Source organism: Euprymna scolopes, chromosome 18 (assembly GCF_053919585.1).
Source record: "Euprymna scolopes isolate OS-2025 chromosome 18, ASM5391958v1, whole genome shotgun sequence".
NCBI classification, from domain to species: domain Eukaryota; kingdom Metazoa; phylum Mollusca; class Cephalopoda; order Sepiida; family Sepiolidae; genus Euprymna; species Euprymna scolopes.
This window is the reverse complement of record NC_136499.1, coordinates 24,461,116-24,479,765: the sequence shown is the minus strand read 5'-3', so window position 1 is coordinate 24,479,765 and position 18,650 is coordinate 24,461,116. Positions and strand designations below refer to the sequence as shown.

Below are 18,650 nucleotides of genomic sequence, written 5' to 3'. Positions count from 1 at the left end.
GTTGCAGGAGTGAATCAGAATATTCCCAATTAAAACATGTAAGTATTTCACATCATATACACAAGTAAATGTGAGAATCTATCTTTTCTCAATTAGTTATATACGACTAATATATTTATATATATATAATTATATTCATATATAAAATATACAATATATATATATATATACATATACATGTGTGTGTGTGTGTGTGTTTATTTTTATATGCAAATATACCCATACAACACTAAGCAAGTTTTAAATTTCAGTTTATGGGGGACTTTTTATTACATGATAATGTTTTCTTGGTCAAATGAATGACATTAACAAAAGATGATGCTAGCATTGATAATAATCAGTGGCATAGTGAAGGGAGGACAACAGAGACTGTAGTCCAAAGTGCAAAAACATTAAAATAAAAATAAATTTTATGAGAAAATATAAACAAATAAAGGAAAAACTGTTAAGTCCTCCCTCTCACACAATATTCAAGCAATTGCAAATAGTTATCAAAACCTTTCTTTCAATGTGTCTGATTGACCATAAAACCTACAGATGGAAATTAGATGATATAAAAAAGGCCCCATCAGATAGAGTCCACACAGATAACAAAGAATTTGAAATAAATATCAGTATACCAACTTCAAATTTATTTTATATAACAATTGTAGTTTCTTTAAAAGACATGATTTTATGGACTAGATGTTCAATCCCATACTAGTGGGCGTGACTACTAATGAGGGGAGAAGAGGGCACAATAGTTATTTGGCTATTAACACTAACAATCAACTCTATGCCATTGGTAGTACTAATTGCACCCAGGTGTGAGGAGATGGACAAAACTTAAAGACAATGCAAGACAGTCAAGTGCAGGTGTTAATAACTGAAGCAGACAGGGGGGAAAAAGGCAGAAAGCAACACTAAATGAAAATAGCTAAAAATGATAGAACAAATAAAGCACGAAAAAAAAAAAATCATGATCCTTAGCATTTATAAAAACAAGCAAAATCTACAAACATGGCTAAATTGCAGGTATACACATCTATAAACGAAATACACAAACAACACTGATAACTGAGGAGACATTCAAACTAAATTAGAAAACCAAATATTTATAATTGGCCAGTGTGAATTGACAAAAATGACTGTAAAAGAAAAAAAACATTTCTTTCGGGTAAATTTAATAAAATACAAATTTTAATTCAAATAGAATTACTTTTTTTTTTTTTTTTTTTTTTTTTTTTTTAGCAAGGTGTGTAAGAAATTCCACTTTTTTTTCCTTGCCTTTGTACCATAGTTTTAATCAATTCTGACATTTCTATGACGTTGTTTTAATCAATTTTGACATTTCTATGACGTTGTTTTAATCAATTTTGACATTTCTATGACGTTGTTTTAATCAATTTTGACATTTCTATGACGTTGTTTTAATCAATTTTGACATTTCTATGACGTTGTTTTAATCAATTTTGACATTTCTATGACGTTGTTTTAATCAATTTTGACATTTCTGTGACGTTGTTTCTGATGTGCATTCAGATCCTCTTCAAACATTATTTATGAAAATGCTTACTCTCTCATTTAAAAATGATTTTCATTATTTGTAGAGTAGATGCTTTTTTTTTTAAATTTTTATAATGAACTAATGATTAATGTTTAAACAAAAACTTTAAACTCTTTTTTTTCACCCTCCCCCCAACAATGCGTATTGCCACTTGAATGTAATGGAGCTACTATTTGAGATCATGTCTAATGGGGGACACTATGAAAGAGTTGAACAGTGAGATATCTGTCCATGAATGACAATACAGTCACGGAAACAAGAAACAGGAAAGAAATTATAAAAAAATGTAGCAGTCCAAGCAAAGTAACAATTAGAGTAAAAGACTTTCTGACATCTAGGGATCTCGAGAGTGAAGGGGTGGGATTTTGTTTCTTATTGGTTTAGTCGGGGATATGAATATTGAGGGGGCTACGAGTTCATCAGAGCATATTCCATTAAAATACTTGTAAAATAAACACAGGGAAGCAACATTACGGCAATGAGACAGCGGTTGGAGCTTGGTTCATAGTGTGGGGCCTATTAGATTGGAGACATTTTTTTAAAACCCCATATAAGAGGGAGAGATTAGGGGTAGATGCATCAGCCCAAATATGGGCAGAAAACTCCATGCCTGGGCAAATGGTGGTTTTGTAGAAATATAGGATAAACTTGTACACAATGTAAAATTAGTGGCTTCATAGAGTGTAACATGTACGTTTTTACAAGCCATTTAATATAGGTTTGTTTTTTTTTTAAAGAATATTCATATCGTACCCCAACCCCAATCTTAAACATAGAAAATCCTCAAAACCTCATTTACTTGCATAGGATGACGCTTTTGAAATAAAGGCATGTTTTTGATCAATGCCAGCCATGGTTACTGATTAAGCATGTCTGATCCTGAAAAATTCAACAATAATGAAACCAGTACATCACTGAGGATTAATCATCTCTAGGCATCTTCAAGATGTATTTTTCAAATAATCATCAATATTACTTTATAAAACACTAGTTCTATTGACTTGGCATTGCCGGGAGTTTTTTTTTTTTTTTTTTTTTTCAATGTTGTTTTACTCATTACCACTTGGCCCCACTCTCTTTTGCATTTCCTTTTAACTTTTTTTTTTTTTTTTTTTTTTTACTCGAGGTCCCCACTTATCAAGACTTAGAGGCCACTCGAGAATAAGGGTTAAACATCTCAGTGATGATTGGTAATGGTGGAAATCGGGTAGGATTTAATTATTTAAGAAAACAGCTCAACAAGAATTTGTTTACATTGGACTTGAAAACGACCATCTTGTAGTGAGCAGGGAAGCAGCCTCATGGTATTGTGATCGACAGACGGGGAGTTCTGGGAAAGAAACAATTGTAAGATTATTTGACACTAAATCTATCCATCATTAATTACTTAAGTTTCTAATCATAGTTGAGAATTTATATATCACATTTATGGGTATGTGTGAATACTATGCGTTTGTGTATATATGTGTATATGTATGACGCAAGTTTGGTACATGTGCAACTGGTTTCCACTTTCATCTGCAGGCATAATCCCATTTTCAACAAATGAGGAAGATCACAACTTTGAGTAAAATAATTTTTTCCAAGACAAAAAAAAAGGCATTTTTTAAAAAAATTATTTATATAAATACTAACTCGCAGAGCTACCTGGCATTGCCAGGGCAAAAGTGTAACATAACTTTTATCTCTTTCCTATCCCCCCCCCCTCCTCGCTCATACTATTCCTCTCTCTTTGGAGATACATACATACAAAACTCCAGTCGATATAAGAGAAATAACTCTTGAACAAAAAAAAAAAAAAATCAGAGTTAGTTCCCTTTAGATGATAACATTAAAAAAAAAATGCTTACCTCTTGATAACATTAAATGATATGATTATTTGACCCCCAAAAAGTAAATCTTTTTTTCTTTTTTTTTTTCAAAAATTTAAGCATTTTTCCAGAGTTATGCCAATTAAAATACAAACATTATCAGAATGTGTATTTTTCAAGTTTTATCAAGATATACAGACGTTAGCCCTTCGCCCCTTCATATAATAAATGAGTCAGCACTTACCAAGGCCACATCCCATTTGAAAAAAAGGGCTAATGGGATTATTAGTTGAATGATGAACAATATTATGAGAGGATCGGAAACAATGATTGATTACTTAAAAGGATGGATAAGCAAATATTTGTTCATACTGGACTTCATATCAAAATAGAAAAAAAAATGTCTAAAAAATATATTTTACATTCATTTATACATCACAAGGAACATGCGTGGATAGATAAGCATTTAATTTCATAATTTCTATATTAAAAAAACATTATCTACTATCAGACATAATCTTGTATGTGTTCCTTGCCTATATGTAAGAGATAAGATGCCTCCGTTCAGTCTCAAGAGACAATGGATACCTTATGTAAGGGAAGCTGCACATGTAATTGTGAGGCAAGGGTTGTGCAATCTCCAACTACACCTCTCCTGAACTGACACTGCTTGAGTCCAGTAGCAAGGAGAAATGCTAGACGATTGGAAACAATGTTAAGATAAGCGGAGAGCACAAACAGCACATGGAATTCTCAAATGGTCACTCATTTTAGTACTGACTAGGCTCAATGTTGCTTAACTTTGCTGATCTAATGGGAACCGGTGTGTCAACATGAATTATGCTGTATATTTGTATGCTTATATGTAACTTTCATAAGTACACATTCAATAATTTTTTTTTTTTTAATATAATTTGCTATTAATCAAATATTTATTGAAATCAACAATAAAATAAGGGAAAACTAAAACAAATTTTTAAAAATCTTATTTTAAAAAATTTGCAAACATTATATATAAACATTACAGTTTGAATTATTTTCATCTAAATCCTCCATCCGGGCAACACCAAATAAATGTTTCTCATCTTAACACATTATTATTTTTATAAAGCTTTATCTAAAAGTGTATTAAGCCCTTTGAGTATGCACGGTCTCTCTTGCTTTGGTTCAGTTCCGATTTTAACAAGTTTATTTTCATATTTAGATTTCCTGATTTTGCCCTTCAGTTCTCACATTTCATGAGTGATGCTTTTGACAAAGTTGACAAAAGGGGAAGAATTGCTTATTATCTATTCTTATAACACTTACTATTAGCCAATTTTTTTGTTTTTTACTTTGAAGAGTGAAATTTATTTTTCTTATTTAGCTTTTTACATCAAGTAGCTTTATGACTTGGCTGGAATGATTTCCATATATATATATATTAAAAATTTGACCAGCTCGGTTTGGATTGTTGGAATCAAGAAAATATGTCAAAATCTTTCCCAAAAGAAAAGATAATGCATGGGAGGATGGCTTCTAGGACTGAACCAAATCAGATCTAATTCAAACAAAATGATCAGATCCTTTGTGAACCAGATCCTAAAGTAAAAAAAAAATATATATATATATACATGCCTCTCACAGTAGCAAGATGTGTCAGTTTAATATGAGGAAAAACTAATTCCTTCAAAAGTCACACCCTAGGAAAGTATAAAAATAATTAAACAAACTTCTCAGTATTCCCCAGTAGGGGCACTTCAGGAAACAAGTAAAAAAAAAAAAAAAAAATCAACCGCCCCTGTAAAAGGATATAATGCTTGGAGGACAGTCTCTTAAGACAAAATTGAACCATATCTGATTCCAACAAAGATCTGCCAAGAGACAAGACAAGTCCTAGGTTGCCAAAATAATGCCAAGAATTCCCTTGGCTGGTATGAGGAAAAAAAGTGAGTTTATAAAAACAAATGTTTAAAAAAATCCAATAAAAATCACAAATCTATCTTTCTCTTTTAAATATTAATACTGTGGTGATATTCTCTACTAGACTGTTTCTGTCCTATCACTAGACTCTTAACAAAAAAATAGAGAAAAACAATAATGTTAAATGTTGTATGCAATAAGAGCAGAAGTGGTTCAAACAACATAAGTTGGTGAGTTAATTGTAAATTACGGCTAATTAGAACAATTAAACTCAACCCCAAAAATGAATATTTTAATATATATATATATTTTACGATTAAAATATATAAGAAAAAAAGCCATAGGGAAACATAATACAGCTAAATAAATAAAAGTTAGTTATAGAAATAAATGTATTTTTTGCTTGATTTTTTTATCTGTTCCAAACTCATTTTCTTTGTTAGTTCTTCACAAAAAGAAATTACTTAAAAAATGAGTCTTCAATAATTAACATTTTTTTTTCTTTCGTCAATCAAATTGAATTAAAATTTTGCTGAAGTATATAATTTATCATATTTTCACTGACTTTTCCTGGAGCCAAATACAACAATTTTTAAGAGGTTAATGTAGTTTGCTTGAAGCATTGTCTAGTGTGTATAAAGGTGATTTATAGAAGGCAATACAATGCAGAGGTGTTATGGATAAACACAAACTGAAGCATATTAATATATATAATAGTGACATAAGCTATGCAGATTCACTTTTTATTAATACAATATATATGTATTTTTATATACTTTTAATACTACATTATGTTCTTACTTGAACCAGTATCATCTGATGGAAGTTTGATATTTCAGGAAAATTTTTCTTCCTCAGATATGTGTTCGACAATATTAAAAGTATATAAAATACACATGTATTTTATTAATAACAGATGAACCTGCATAGATTATTCCCTTGTTATATCTTAATTTGTTTCAGTTTGTGTTTATCCATTACACCTGTGTTGTATTGCCTTCTATAAATTTTGTCCTTTAGTCCTCACATTCCATGAGTAATGTTTTTGACAAAGGAAGAAGAACTCCATTTTCTAGGTCTGAAGCTGTTCATCTCGCATTTATCATTGGCTGGTTTAGACCTTGAAGTAGTAGTTTTTTTTTTTCTTTTAGCTCCTTACATTAAGTGGTTTCATGCATTATCTGGGGCTATTTCCATAAAAAAAAAAAACCTTTTTAAACAACACTTTCATATGTAATAGACACTAAAATCACATGACGATGAAAAGAATAGAGTAGTGAGAGGAAGGAGGAGATATGAGAGGAAGCTTTATAACAACAGCAACCACAAAAAACAGTTCAGTCTCCTAATCTAAAGTGATTACTTTATAAAACTAATTGAAGTATCTCTCGACTGCAGGTCAACCCAACTGGAAGAGAAATGTTTTTACTTTAATTAGTCATTTTAATAAGTAAAGATTTTAGTCGAATAAAAGTATTTATGTATTATTTGGATTTTTTTGACTAGCGTTCTCATCTTGAGAACCATTTTCAAAACATTTTGGCTGATGTTATCTCCGACTTTCTTCAGTTATATCCTGAACTCAGGAATTTGCACAGAATTTTAAAGGAAACTATTATTTTTATAAAAGCTGAAGGAAAAGCTATATGAAGCTTCAATCGAAGGAATGTTGGCAAAATAGGAAGAAAAAAGAATGGTCAAATGAAATGATGGACTTAAAAAGAAAAAAAAATGTAAATATTAAAAATAAAAAAATAAAATTTTACCATGATTTATTATAAGAATATTTCATGCCAGGTTCCAAAGAGAAATTAATTTTTTTTTTAAGTTGATTGAGTTAATAACAATTTCATTTTGTTAAATGTTTTTTATTTTTTCAAATATTTTTGGCCTGTCTTTCATCTTTTAGCTTTCATCTTTAATATTTTAATGAAAGTGTGAAAGGTATTACCATTTTTTATACAAAAAATTAAAAGATTAAGTCTAAGAAAAAGAGGATAAAAATCAAAAACGTTTATTGTCTCACCCCAATTTGAGAGCCAAGCCAGCTTGGTGAGCCATTTCTTCCCCTAGAAGTCCCACTGACTCTTCTGCTATCACAGGGTCATGCAAAGCCTGAGTGTGATGGAATTCAGCCTAATAAAATTGATGATATCTACACTTTAACATCCATCCCTTCCCTTCATTGTGTACCAGTGGCCAGTTGAGGGTCAAGGGTAGTGAGTGTTGGGAAGGAGTTGAGGTTGGGAAAGGAGTTCAGTTGAAGGAGGGGGGGGTAAAACAATGCATGCAGCAGGCCAATAATAACAACAACAACAAAATAAATAAATAAAAAACAACCAAATGATGGCCAACATCACTAATGACATGCAAATTATATATCACACAATACATCATCAATACAAAATAAAGATCACATCAAGACCGGTTCAGGAAATATATTAAATGAAATGTTATATCACTGTGATTTGGAAAGATTTTATTTTATAACTTTCATTTTGAATAAACAATACTCTTTCTTGACAAGCATATTTGTTTGAAGGTCAAGTGGTACGGTTGGAACACTAAGTGTTATAAAAAAAAAAAAAAAAAACACAGAGGAAAGATTAGAAATGGTAAATTCCTCATCTTAGAAATTCTGACAAAGATCTAAATTACTTGTGGAGAAATTAGTCAATGAATATTTAACTTTTGTTATAGAATTGATGCTAATAGAATGTGGTTATTAATCTTTTACCATAAACATTATAAAATATTTAAACTTCTAAATCTACAGAATTAAGTGCAAATTATTTTAGGATTTTGGATTAAATGAAATAATTTTGTGAAAAGAAAAAAATTCATAGGTCACAAAAAGAAATGAAGTTGGAGATATTTTTTCATATTTTTTTAATGTCATTTCATACGCCACATCCTAATTGTTTAAAAATAGGCACCGCCAAAAATGGCCGCAAAATCAAGTTGTTGTTGTTTTTTTAAAACTAAATTACATTTATTAAAATCCATTATTTCTGAGTAACTTTTTTTTTTCCAGAAAGATAAAACCCTGAATTTTATTATATAGAAAACAGAATAATGTAAAACTTTTTCTACTATTTTTAATTCAATTTTAAATGTTAAATTTTCCCAAAAATTTAACAATTGTTATTTTTTGTCTTGCACAAAAAACGTACTTAAATATTTAAAAAAAAAGGGTTTTTGAAATAATTTATTTATTCATTTATTGTCTAACTAAGATTTAGTATGATTTTCTAAGAGAATATGCAAAAATATTATAATATAAGTACCTGAATTTCAAATAATTCCACTTATTCATATATGTAACCAGATATTTCGCGTCGCCGAAGAGTTCAGATCGACTCTGTTTACGTTTTCTTTCGATGAGACGAAAACTATGGAAGACTAAACAGGCCAAAAAAACTTATTTTTCAGTGACGAAAATTTCAATGTATTATTAAGCTGAGGCTGGCCAGTACCAGATGGGTGACCATTTGTATGAGTTTGGTTTTTAATGTGTATGTGTGTGGGGGCCAGGCTCCCCAAAATGGGGGGAGGGGGCAATTTAAAGCAGAATAAAAAAAATTATTTCAGCGCGTTTGGTCCACCGTAGTCGAAAGGCGGCAAACGTTTTCAAACGAGATCGAAAAAAATGATGCTATTTTTAACACAAAGGGCACAATATTTATCGAATTTTTTTTTTTTGTATCGATTATTCAAAGCATGCTCTGTTTAATAATGGTCATGCATTATTCGGCTCGCTAAAAAAAAATTGTTAATTTATTTATCAAAAATTTTAAAATGGCTTTTTTCGTATAAATATAAAAAAAATTTTTTTTTTGTTTTGCTTAACTTAAATTAATTATTTTACTTAACATATTCACCGAATTTCACACTTCAAAACTCAAAAGCGGGATAATTAAACACAATCGAAGTTCTGATATTCAGACGTCAAAATAAGGTATGCAAACAATTTTTTTTTTTTTTTTTTTTTAAATCTATAATTCTGTCCCTTACAACAACACAATATGTTTTGTTCAGTTTCAGATGATTATTTTAAGCATATTTGTTCCCACTTCAAAACAAGGGGGGGTTTTGTAAGCAAAAAAAAAATATATATATAAATATCGTTTATGAAAAATAAGTACACTGTTATAAAGTTCATTCTTCTCCTAATAATCGCTGAAAATTTCGTATTGATCGGATAATTACCTGATTTTTGGTAGATTTTTAAAAAGACGGTCCGTCAAAAAGTACTGACCTGCCCCCCCAGTTTTGGCGGTGCCTATTTAAAAATGTATATTTTTACATTTATAATTAATTAGGAGGTATGTTTAAAGGCAGTGCTGTCCTGGAAATATACAAGAAAATCTACTCGGCATTGCCTGGAGGTCAAAAGAGTAATAGTACAATATCATATCTGGTAGGTCGTATATAGTAATAAAAGTATTCAATATTTTAGATAGATAAACATGTTTAAAGGTCATGTTGCCCAGAAAATCCATGCCAATATTTTGTTAAATTACACAAAATCTACTCAGATTTGGCTGGAAGAGAATATAAAATACAGAGTGGAATGATAAAATTCTTGCCCTAGAAAAGACGATATGATTCCATTTCCGTTTGATGAAAACTGGTTTTCTTTTTTTGTTGCAAAACAAATCCTAAAAGTAAAGAGCCTTCTATCATGTCTGAAAGTGACACAATGTTCAATGACCAAGACCAGAGATGCGCCGTGGTATAACTCATACACTACCAATCCAAGTTATGACAACAGGACCATTGTCAACACCCTCAAAATGCAAATTCAGATGGTTCAATGTTTGAGGGTACAGTTCAACAAAGTTTCCAACCACGGTTATGGTCTTTGGTGTGATTTCAAGTGAGGGCCACATATTGCCACCTCACATCTTCAAAGTCGGCTTGAAAGTCACCACCAAAGTGTACCCTGGATGTGCTGAAGATTGTGGTGATTCCCTGGTACAATCAGGTGGCTGCTGGCAAACCCTGGGTGTAGCAGCAGGACTCAATGCTGGCCCACAAGTCCAAAGAGACCCATGCCTGGCTTCAGAGGGGGTGCTACAACTTTGTACTCAACTCTCACAGGCCTCCCTACTACCCTGACCTAAACCTGCCAGAATACTTTGTTTGGTCATACGTCGAGAACCTCACCAACATGACCTCCCACAACACCAAAGCCAGCCTGATTGGCGCCATCTGCCGAGCTCCTGCAGCCACTTGTGGAAAAGGTATACTTCCAGTTCCAGACCTGTATCGAGGCAGTAATTGAGGCTGAAGGCAGCTATATTGAATAGATGTCAGCTCTACTACATAATCAAGTTACCTGAATTATTTTTTCAATAAAAGCTTTTAAAATAAACTGTAGTGTTTTCTTTTGGGCAACAAATTTATTGTTCCACCATGTATAGTCATCAAAAAGTGCTTAATATCCTAAAAAAATAGCAGGTGTGTACAAACACAACTTAATTTTCGTCTTTTTGTTTTATATGATCTGGGCAGCGCTGGGTAGCTTGCTAGTTAGCTATAAATTCTTAAAGTATACGTTTTTAAAAAATTTTCTAAGTATTCAATCAATATTCATTAGATATATATTGGGTGTTTTTTTTTTCCTTGATAAAATATAAATTCAGTATACAATATTTTATAATCTGGCAACGTTCCTAAACAGGATTTAATGGCGACAGATAAAATGATTAATCAGAAGTTTACTTTTATCCCTTTATTAATTATATAAAGCACAAATGAATTTAACAATGATATTTATCATTCATATAAATATTCTTTTTATTAAGTTTTATCTAACATAAAATTGTATTCTTAGTAAAATAATGTACAACTAGGAGGACCTGTGGAAATTCCACAGAATGAGAAATATATTTAATCAACAAATGTTTTGATAAAGCTGATATTTTTCTGAATAGCATAAAAAAAAATTGTTTTGGATAGAAAAACCAATAACTTGGAGCAAATGTGAGTTTATTAACATTTCCATGAAAATAATATCCATTGTATTTTAAGTATAGAACTAACCCAAATGAGATTAAATACTAATAAATACTCAGAAAGTAATATCGTGCTACATGGTTCATTACAAATAATAAAATTACATTTTAAGAGATAGCATTTAATTTACTGCTTCAGTTAAGCACCCCTTGGCAGATAATGTTTTTTTTTTCTTTGTTTCTTTCGAATGGTTCTTTTATTTATTTATTTTTTTGTGTAACATTTCGCTAACTTCTTTCTTTGCTGCATATTGAAATCACGAGTTTCTTTTTCACGCTATTACAACAATAATCATATATTATTATAGTCATATTCGAAAACGAGGTTACATCAAAGGGAGGTCACTCGTATTCTTCTCCAGAGTTGGCATATCAGCTTTTTAAAGCCAAATTTCATGAATTTGGTCATTTTTGAAGCTGTTTAGTCTTCAAAAATTGTATTTGGCCCTTTTTAAAGCATAACGTATGGACTAAGGATGGAAGGAACAAGCAGAATATTATGTAGATGGCTTCTTCTAAATTTGAAGTAAATTGATTACATATTTTTAAAACAAATAATTTAAAACTTAGTTCTAAAAAAGTTTTCAGGTTTTTCGTTTTTACCAGCTTGCTTCATCTGTTCACTATCACTTCGAAATTTGATTCCTATTCATAACTTGAAATTATTGATTTATTTTATTCTCTTTGCGACCATGTAAATAGTTTTTATTTTCTTAAGATAAAAATTTATAATTAATATATTTAATTTTTAAAATGCACTGTTTACAATTTGCACACTTTAAACATATTTTCAGTCATTTCTAAACTGGATTTAAACATTTTTCCAACTTTTTAAAATGATAATTAAATATCCATTCATTTACTACATGAAATACCTCCGCCCTGAATATATATAACCAAGGTGACATTGTGTTTCATTTTTTAAAGGAAGGGAATTATCTTCCTATACTTTATACTCTGCAATGCATCAGATATATCTACATTCACTTTTATTATAGAGACTATTATCAAATATTTTAACAGTGTATATTGGTTAAGAAAATATGAATTTTAAACATTAAATATTTTTTTAAAGTAAATAAAAAAACGGAATGAATGAACACAATTCAAAAACAAACATTTATATTACATCTTGACATAATTTGGATTACTTAAAATTATCTGATTAGACTTATTAAAATTAGATCATTAAAAAGTTAATTTTCTTTTAATTATGGACAAACTTATTAAAATGTATCAAATAAAAACTAACCCGACAAGCAATAAAATCCCACATCTTCACTGTCGAGGTCCCAAAAAACATTCTACTCATGTATTTTTGCCTCGGATTGCTAGACTAACGTAATGTACTTGCAATAACCCTTATCCCTGAGTGGCTTCCGGGCCTTGATAAGTGGTGATCACTGTGTACAAAAAAAAAAAAAAAAAAAAAAAAATTCCTTCCCTGTTTTCTACTTCCCTGACTGTACTAACATGTTGAAATTTAAATGTAATGTGAATAGACATCTTGCTGCTTAACTTCCTTCATAGTCTCCCTGTATACATGGTTCCAAATAGCAGCTCCTTACGTCCAAGTGACAATATGACTTGTTTGGGGGCGAATAAGAAAAAAAAAAAAAGCATTTTAATTTATTCAGTTATGATAAATTTAATTTAAAGCAAACAAAGAAAACAGGATTGGTTCTTAATAAGCATTAATCAGGTGAACAAACATAGATTATTGAAACTTAAAATAGATTCAAACTCACAACTAACCTCATTTAGTTCTTCCCTAAATTTTCTGGTATTTTTTTATGAAATTTTTATATTAGTACTCTAACAGTTAACCTCTAAAATTCTCAGCACATTCCGATATATTTTTTTGTTAATTTAAAAAAAAATTCTTAATAAATGATAGTATTAAAATTGTCAGTCATGCTGTATGCTTTTGTATTAAAACACATCTAGGTGCAGTGTTAGTGTAATTTTTGTCACTTTGCTTGTTAGTAGTATTAGTATTTTCTTTGCTTTTTTGCTATTATAGTATTTATTATCCTAGGATAAACATCACTTGAAAAATAAAATAAGCTTTGTTTTTTTTTAATTTTAATTTCTTTGGCGATTTTGTAATTTTTTTTACTTTTGTAATTGGAAATAAAAATATCTTGACTGAATAATTTCAAATTTTTAATAGAAATCAAATTTGAATAAGAATCACATTTTGAAGGTGATAGTGAGCAGATGAAACAAGCTTGTAAAAGAGGAAAATTAAAAATCTGAAAACTTTTTCAGAACTAAAAAGTTTAAAATTATTTGTTTTAAGAATATCTCATCAATTTAGTTCAACTTTAAGAGCATTCATTAAAAATGTTTTAACTAAGAATACAATTTTAAGTTATACTTATATGTAGATTTTTGTTTTCACCTCATACTGTAGAAAAAACTCTTTTATAATAAAAAGAGATGTGATGTAATAGTCTTCAGAAAACCAACATAAGTTTCGTTTTGTTTTTTTTTCTTTCTTGGTCCAAATAGTAGAAATCTTATTTTACTGAATGGAAACAAGAGAAAAAGTTATGATTTTGGCTAAAGGAAAAAAGATATTTAATTTAAATATCGCTACATAATGACGTATTCATTTGATAAAAATTTGCCTAACATCATTGTATTAGATGTAGCATATCAAATAATCATTTAGTTGTTAAACAACAATAAAAAAAAATTAAATAGTCATTCATTAAATTAAAATGTCATCAGTTGTTTGACAATTTTATTTTTTTTGAAAATGTGAGGAGTGAAAATATGGCGATGTACAAAATGTCTATAAGTAAATCTTCAACCAAGTTAATTACAAAATATATCCTTTGCTTGCAAACACTTTTATAGTTTAGTCTGGTTCAGTTTTAAATGATAAGACTATCAAAACGTATACAGAAAATCCTGAAGAAATTGGCTGATTTTGTAGTTCATGTACCCAGAGTTTATTCATTTAAGCTAGTGTGGCACTCGTCCTAGGTGGATTGAACCGGCTTCCTTCAAAGGGAGGAAGTTTCAAGGGAATATAAAAATCACAAGTAGTCCCCTGTTGCATTTACTTTCTGATTAAAACTTGTCTTTATTTTTGTTTGTTTTTTTTTGGGGGGGGGAGACACTTATTCAAAACTAACCTTATGAAAAACTATAAACAACGAAAAATCTGTATGATCTGTATGATCCATGACAGAACAAAATATCATCATCCAATAATCATGTAAATTGATCAACTAGTTTTACTTTTATAAAGAAAATCATTTTTAAGTGAATTTGAGTTTTTCTCATGCCTCCTTCTCCATGTTAAGAATGGTTTTCTAAAATCTCATACAAGTTTAAATCATTTGGATTTATGTCCTTTATTTCTTTGGAATGTTTTAAAGATGGAGTTGCAAGATTATCACATAGTTCAGCAATAAAATTCAATTTTCTTATATGAAAATAAAACTGCGTGATTTTTAGTGTGTGATATTTTCTTTCCATCACAGATACATACATCATACAGATTTTTCTTTACTTTTTTTTTTTTTTGAGCAGGGGGGGGGGGGATGGACAAGCACCATTTTATTGTTTTATCTTTTTTTCTGAGGAAGTCTATACAAAAAAAAAAAAAACAGTTTCCGGTAGTTTTATTTTCATTTAAGAAATTTTTTTTAAACAAAACATGATCAGCCTTTGTAGTTAAAAAAGTAAATCAATAGATAAGGATAAAGATCTAAATTGATGCAAATAGTAACATTCAAATCAACCCAGAGTCAAGGAAAACAAAGCAGAAATTAAAAACATAAAAAGAAACTAGAAATGTAAAAACCCAAATTCATTGACCGAGGGTGTTAAATATTTTTAAATTCTAACTAGTAACTGAACAAATTAAAATAAGCAAACATTCAAAATAGCATCGCCATCACCTCTATTCAGCCTTGAGAGCTAATGGATACACTCTGTGAGGGTGACTGCGCATAGAATTGTGAAGCAAGGGTTGTACAATCTCCCACCACACCTCTCCTCAATCGGCACTGCTTGACTTCAGTGGCAAGGAGAAATCCAGGATGACTAGAAACAATGCTGAGATAAGCAAAGAGCACATACAGCACTTGGTATTTCCAAATGGTTACCCATTTTAGTACTGACCAGATTCAACAGTGCTTAACTTTAGTGATCTAGTGGGAACGTGTGTTAAACGTGCTTATGCCATATTATCATATATCACTAGATTCACTAAAGGGAACCAGTGTATACAACATGATTCTGTTGTATTCTTAAAATAAAACACTTTATTATTATAAGCAAATAATGATTTATTTTAATAGTAATAATTTCTTTTGTCAGAATAGAATTCTTAATTACAGATTTTCAGAATACATTTTATTTTAAAATTTTTGCCAATGTATATATTTTAAAATCCACCACAAAAAGAAAATGTATTAAATTTTCTTTAAATCATTTTGGAAAAAAAATCTGTAAAGTGTCCCAAATCTTGCACATAAAATATTAAGTTTATTATTCAATTTTAATTTGTTCAAACTTGTATATGATAAAACTGTTGGCATCCATCATGTTGTTTAGCTTCAAAAAGCTTTGTTAAAAAAATCTCTATAAAAACTTGTTTTCAACATGAACATTTTGTTAAAACATGACTAATTTAAAAAGTCAAACATTTCAATTTTTTTAAAGCAATGGATTAAATACACATTTTTAAAAACCTATTCATGGGAGGTTTTATTCATTTGGCATAGTTTGGTTATACAAGTAAAACCTAGAGAAAGCCAAAATAGTTTCCATGGACTTTCCTTCACATTCATGAAATTGAAGATATAAAACTAACTTTTCAAAACAAACTTGCAAGCCATTTTCAGTCAAATATTTTAACATCAAATTAACTGCAAGATTTAATAGCACAATCAAGTCTCTTTAATATTTCCTTAACAGCCTTTATACAAGATAAATATCTAAATACTTAAGAAATGGGACATTTAAAAAAAAAAAAAAATAGAAGCTTTGTAGTAACTGAATTTATTTTGTTTTAATGAAGGTTCTTTTCATAAAAGAGCAAAAGATTTAATGATATTAACCAAAACAAAAAAGAAAATCGGAAAATGAGAAACACAAATTAATAAAAGAACAGGATGGCCTAAATCTATACTATTACATGCATAAAGCTTTATTCATATTATTTGGATTTTTCAGACGACTGTTCTCATCTTCGGGATAATTTTCACAACATTTTAATCGATATAACCTCTGACCTGCTTCAGGTTTATCTTGTCTGGAATCTTTTGTTTGAGTGCAGGAATCTGCATGGAATTTCGAACAGAACCCTTTATTTAATCCATGGGAGTAGAATGCTTTCATTTCCTCAACCATGATTGGGTAGAAGTCCTAAGTAATTTGCAATTGCATTTAGAGTGTTGCCTGCACTGAGGATTGAACCTTCAACCTCCAGAAGAATGTAACTTTATGACTGAATTTTCCATACCAAGTATTTTATCCATTATGTTAAAGAGCCAAAGGTTACATTGACCGAAACATTGTGAAAATAACAATCAAGATGAGAACAGATATGAATAATCAATCCTCATCTCAAATTCAGAAACATAAGGAACCTTTTTATTTTACAAACACAAAAAATTTCATCATTTTAAGACATTTTTAGCAATTTAGTGTATTTACCAATTTAAGTGAGTTCTGGTTTTGAAACTCTTTGGAAATAAATTTGATTTCAAGACCCCGCCAAAAAGGTATGTCAAAACATAAGAATATCTATAAATTGATTTTAACAGAAATAATTAGTACTGAAAGTAAAATAATTTTTTAGATATAATATATAAGAATATCTATAAATTAATTTTTTTTCAAATATGTTTATTTACATGTTTCTTTTTAATGTGTTTATTGTGCAGAAACATTTTTACCGAAACAATACTGAAAGCAAAATATTTTTTTTTAAATATAATAAATTAAAATAAATAGAAAAGAAAATTAATACATATTAATTTAGTAATGGAATGTAATATAGTAGGATTTTCAAATTAAGTAACACCATTTATTATTAAGAATTTTTAAAACTGGAAGTCATTTGGATCAGTAAATACGCTAAATCACTCACATTTCAAATTACAACAAAAGCATATATATAATAAATGAAATAGATTAAAAATCAAACTGAAATAGAAGTACTGTAGCAATTGACCATTTTGTTAAATTTTTTTTTTTTTTATAAAAAAAACGTGCAGATTAAAAAACAAAGACACATACATAAAAATATTGTTGATTTTAATAAATAAAGGGATAACTGTCAATAGCAATTCTTAAAAATGTATTATAAAAATATAGGGTGTCTTTGTAGGGCGGAAAATTTTAAATAGACAACTTTATTTTCTTTAATTGCAGATTTGACAACTATTATTTTGAGTTCAGCTTAGTTTGATAATTCATGTTTCAGCAGGACAGAGCAGCATGCCACATGCATGATACAAACAATTTACTAAGAGAAACATTTAATGAACGAATAATTTCACAAAATGAACTTGTAAGTTGCCCACCTCATTGCCCACCTCATTTGTGCAATTTAACTGCATTAGATTATTTTCTTTGGGGATATATAAAGTCCTATATCTATGCTGCCCACTCAAAAGACAACATTTAATGTGTTATTGTCAAAATTCAGTCTAGAAATATTAGAAATGTCAAAAGTTAATCTTTGGACCAAACCACATATTTGTATATAAAAGTATTTTTCTGTAATTTATATTTTATTTATATATATTTTAATTTAAAGTTCGCCACCTCTAAAAAAAACAAAAAAAAAAAAACACCGTATGCAAGTAATGATATTTGAAAAACTTTTATGATTAAACTAAAATAAGGATTTAAATGCAGAAAATAAATCCTTATGCATGCTAGAAATGCAGTAGAAATAGAAAAAAGGCGAGCAATCAAATGTTATGGAAGAAAATAAGCAGAGTTAAATTTTATTCAAAGAAAATTTCTATGAAACTCAGGGGATGCAGAATTGATATAAGAAACATCATAGCAGTGCAACAAGATCAAAGTAGACATCAAAATGAACAATTAAAAAAAAATACAATTGATATGTCAAGAAAAATCATTTTAAAAATGAATGACATGAAAAACAAAGATAATAAAATGTTGCATATTTTTTTAATTAAATATAACATCTATCATGAAACAGTGCTGCATGCAACATTTGATTTGGCCAGAAGTGTATCCCAACCCAAAATCTGATAATGAAGAAATGAAAGAAAACGTTTGATGTTTGATACAAATTTGCACACTGCAAACAAGAAATAAAATATATTTATTTCCTTAGAGATTAAACCACTTTTCCTTTAAAATAAAATT

General features: G+C 29.4%; 1 protein-coding gene across 17 annotated transcripts in view; it reads right to left on the bottom strand.

The window, feature by feature from the left end:
• The window catches only part of LOC145297530 (V-type proton ATPase 116 kDa subunit a 1-like), a 187,416-nt gene that overhangs the window by 105,934 nt on the left and 62,832 nt on the right, over positions 1-18,650 (bottom strand). For 7 of the 17 annotated variants that reach the window (XM_080143466.1, XM_080143458.1, XM_080143465.1 and 4 more), the window contains one exon: positions 7,286-7,395. The exons of 6 other annotated variants lie outside the window; for them this stretch is intronic. In XM_080143466.1, the coding sequence (XP_079999592.1) occupies positions 7,286-7,395 (110 nt within the window). The remainder of the gene's footprint in view (positions 1-7,285; positions 7,396-18,650) is intronic. 4 more of the 17 variants (XM_080143469.1, XM_080143461.1, XM_080143471.1 and 1 more) reach the window with 1 other exon arrangement.